At 34.4% G+C, this 4,462-nt stretch overlaps 1 protein-coding gene across 3 annotated transcripts in view; it reads left to right on the top strand.

The window, feature by feature from the left end:
* The window catches only part of LOC106458681 (dehydrogenase/reductase SDR family member 7-like), a 15,076-nt gene extending 13,190 nt beyond the window's left edge, over window positions 1-1,886 (top strand). For 2 of the 3 annotated variants that reach the window (XM_013918212.2, XM_022384945.1), the window contains 3 exons: window positions 567-686; window positions 1,177-1,343; window positions 1,616-1,886. In XM_013918212.2, coding sequence (XP_013773666.1) covers window positions 567-686; window positions 1,177-1,343; window positions 1,616-1,679 — 351 coding nt within the window. In that variant the 3' untranslated portion in view covers window positions 1,680-1,886. Of the gene's footprint in view, window positions 1-566; window positions 687-1,176; window positions 1,373-1,615 lie in introns of all 3 variants that reach the window. The other variant, XM_022384944.1, reaches the window with a different exon arrangement.
* Window positions 1,887-4,462: the final 2,576 nt, after the last annotated feature.

Here is a 4,462-nt window from a genome sequence, read left to right on the forward strand (position 1 = left end):
AGTAATGTATAAACTAAGTATGGCCAGGTAAAACAAACAATGTATAAAATAAATCCAATTAGAAATAATTATTTGTATTAAAACTAGATTAACTGTATTCAAACATGCATACGTAAATAAATAAGTAATGTAATTAGAGTATTTTATTTCAAAAGTTACCCAAATGAATGTAATAATGTATTAAAAATTACGCTAGACTTCAGACGTTTTATCACATTTCTCTTAATTAGTCAATTAATTCTAGTGCCTCGCAATCTGAGGGTCGCGGGTTCGAATCCCCGTCCAACCAAACATGTTCGTCCTTTCAGTGGTGAGGGCGTTATAATGTGACAGTAAATCCCACTATTCGTTGGTAAAAGAGTAGCCCAAGAGTTGGCGGTGGGTGGTGATGACTAGCTGCCTTTCCTCTAGTCTTACACTGCTAAATTAGGGACGGCTAGCGCAGATAGTCCTCGTGTAGTTTTGCGCGAAATTCAAAACAAAAAACTAACAAACTTAATTAGTCAATTAATGGACCTTCATTGCTTCGATAAATTTTGACGTGTATGATTTGTTATTATATTTAGGGATATTTCGAGTGTTTGAGAACAGAATTCGAGGCTAAAGGAGTGAATGTTACAGTAGCTTGTCCTGGGCCAGTATTCTCGAACGTGATAGAACGATGCTTTACAGGGACCCCTGGAGAGGTAAGTTAATTGAATATCGTCATAACTGCTCCTGTGTTATAGAGTACCACCTGCAGCAAAGTTCTTACGTTTCTTAACTTTTTGACTTATTGTTAGATACATATAATTAATGGGTTTCATAAACAATGGCACCCTGACCAGGCTAGATTACTTGTAGTATAGCTTAAATAATAAAATAGTACTTAGTAAAAGGGACATACTGTATTATATTTGGGTTTTGTTAGAAATTTAAAAACAAATTCTCATTTTTTCCAAGCTTTGTGTGTTTTGTTACTTAAAAAGTTATCTTAGTGCATAATTTTAACTTGTGAAGAATTAGAGAAACAAAAATTCTTTAAGTAACTTTATCAGTTAGATATTGCTATAAATGTTCAGTTTTTTATCTTATATCTATTATCGTTACACAAAACATGAAGCACAAATAGACAGATTTTGTTACGAAGAATGCTAGATTGATTAAAACAAAATATGATCTATGTATATCCTGCAGGTGTTTGGTGAAAAGCAGAAAGAGACTGACAAACGAATGTCTACATCTCGGTGTGCTCAGTTGATGGCGGTTGCATTAGCCAACAACTTAGATGAAGTATGGATTAGTCTGCAACCTTCCCTGTCAATATGTTACCTGTCACAGTACATGCCGACTGTCTTTAGAAGGTGAGACCATCTTACAGTTTACTGAGATGGTATAAACAAGACTAACTTATGTTGTTTTATTAAAAATATTTGTGTATCACCAATTATTGAGCATTTTAATCGCAGTAAATAGGAACAGGGATTCATGTCGTTTCATGTCTGCATAACATATTCTGTGTTTCGATTCGTCTTTTTTATTTCGTCAACCAATGTAGTTTTGGTTTTTCCTATGATTATTGTTTTTTTACCATGTAAAATTGGACTAAGTAAAACATTGATTTATGTTTTTGCAGGGTAATCATTCCAAGGTTCCTCACCCCTCAAAAGTTTGCTAAACTACGAGAAGGAAGAAACTGATCATCATCTTTAGACTATGTGTACCTACTAATGTGTGTGTTCTTTCAGAAATTTCTTTATGTTTTTTATGTATACTAATACAAGTAGTTCTAATCTAGTTATATGAATCAAACTTAAAATGAACGGTATTATAATATGTATGTTTACATTTAATTTGTATATGATTACCTTTCTTATCAATTAAATTCATTTCTTGACTTGTGTAAATTGCCCCAGGTGTTTTGAATCATGTTAAACATTTTTCAGCAAAAACACCAGTCTGCACTAAAGTATTGGCCAAAGGATAAGGTTTGGCCATCTGGATGAAGTTATCAATAATGGCCAGCACGTTCCAATTACCTAATTCAGATTTGGGTTAAAGGCCAGTTATGTCCAGGGAAGTGATTTTTTGCAAAGGAACATATAATCTTTTCTTAATGTTTTCACTGGTGCAACCAATTTTCTTTTGTGAAACCCACATGGCACAGTGCATATGCCATCTCTCAATTGTTTTATGTAAATGTAGCCATAACAATTTTTTCCCTTTATAGATAATAAATTATTATGCTCCCTGGTGTTTTCCTGTTATTGTAGTATGAAAAGCAAAAGGTATGTTCGACATCAGAGCTCTGGGGACCGCTAAACGTATCACAAGTTGATAAACATGTTTTGTGTTCATAAAAGTTGTGCAATGCATCATCCTGCACTCATTAATATTGTTTTTTGCAGCTAATGTTGTGTGGAATTTATATTAACATGCCAACACAGATAGAACACTCTTTAACCAAGTCAGATGAAATTATTACCTGATTATGGTTGGAGTTAAGGGAAATTGCAAAAGACCCCAGCTGTTCAACAAATATTGTGAAGTACACATGGGAAAGTCACATCTATAATATCAAACAAGACAGAGGATGGAGAAAAAACCTCATTGAAAGAGCTATGAGGTAGTTAAAATTTGCTTCCCTGAAACCCTGAAGGAAAACTGAAAAAAACTTATTTATGACATTGATAAATCACATAGATAAAGCTTCAAGAAGTTCAGTCTCAAGAATGTAGCCCTTACTTTGCATAAAGAATATAGCAAAGAGACTAGCTTTTGTGAAAGAACCATTATCCTTGTCTTTGGAACATGGCATAAGTGCTTTGGACAGAGGAATCTATGTTTGAGCTGTTTGGTTCCAAGTAGTATGCATATCTTAACATAAGAGTAAATGAAAGGTTGCACAAGAAATGTTTTGTGCCAACAATCAAACATGTAGAAGGCTCACCGGTGGTTTGGGGCACAAAATTTGTGTATGGTAGTGCCCATCATAATAAAAATTGACGGAATCCTGTACCAACATGAATGCCACACTATATTAGTCCATCATGTTATACCTTCTGGATGGAAGTTGACTTTGTATAATTTCATATTTCAAGAAGACTATTACCCAACTCACTTCCAAGAAATGTTAATCTTATTTCACAAAGAAAGAAAGCTCAAGAGATCTTTAACAAATGAATTTGCCTGCACAAAAACCAGACTCTAACTGCATAAAACAAATTTGGGATTTGTTAGACCTCATACTTGACAAAAATATCAACTGTATTAAAGAAAGCCTCTAGACATAGTTTCAAGAAAAATAGAATCGAAGTACAACAAAGACTTTGAGGAAATACATAGACAAAAAGCTACAAGGATGCCACTAGCATTGTATTTGCTGATTTATGATAGTCCTACTTCACCTGTTTCACAGCAAATAACACCTGGAATGACTAGTTCCTCGTGATAAGTCATTTCAGGTGGTTATCCATAAGCGGAATTGTCATCACTAGTATGGCTCATCTCACTGCTGCTACAATAGCTTTAATTGACGCTCGGTGTGTATGGTCTAAACATTCAGCGAATAAGCATCTGTATACAAATTTTTACAAATAGTGGAATATTTCCAACAAGTTGAGATACCTGTCCTTTGTTCGCGTTATGAACTTAAAAAATATTTGAGTGGATGCTATGATGAATAATACAAAATTGCTAACTTTTGCACAATTCATTTATAACACAACATATTATTACAGTATTCATTATTACCTCATCCATAGTTTTGTATAAACTTTAAGAATTCAATATGTATATACTTAAAACATGGTATACACTGTGCGGTGGTCAGGACGACTTTGTAGTAAGAGGTAGCGACAAAAGTAGTTGCTGTAGAGGTACTTTCTGTTACCTGATTTCAACACCAATCTCTCGATGTTCTTCCACAGTGTTTCACGTGATTGATTAATTGACGGTCATTGACCGCAGAAGTGTCTTACGGGCCGAAGTTTAAACGTCATGGGTCAAAGTAGGAAGTGGGTATAACTCAAAAACGGCTTTTCATATCAGCCTTATGATGACTGTTTAAGTAGAAACTACAGCTGAGTTTATGTACTATTGCAGTAATGTCGGCCATTTATTTTCATTGCAATTTTCTGTAGAAAGTGCGCTAGCACTCTCTAAGATATATAAGACGTTTGTGTGCCCCCCCCCACACTTTGTGTATGTTGTGTTATAGAAAAAATAATAATGATTTTTGTGTGTAAGGACGTGGCGCCATATGTAATAAATGCTCAATAACACCAATAAAGGGAGGTAAAGGGGTTGTTAACTACCCATTAATATGCCACTTGTTCCATACTATCATCTCACAAAGTTTGGTTGAGATTGGTCTAGCGACTTAGGAGTAGTTAGATAATGGACAAACAGACAGACAGACAGATTTTTGGGCTTAATATATATAGCTGTAAACTTTATCTATTACTGTTCCGTATTAGAATTT

This window comes from Limulus polyphemus, unplaced genomic scaffold (genome assembly GCF_000517525.1).
Source record: "Limulus polyphemus unplaced genomic scaffold, Limulus_polyphemus-2.1.2 Scaffold500, whole genome shotgun sequence".
In the NCBI taxonomy this organism is placed as follows: Eukaryota; Metazoa; Arthropoda; class Merostomata; order Xiphosura; family Limulidae; genus Limulus; species Limulus polyphemus.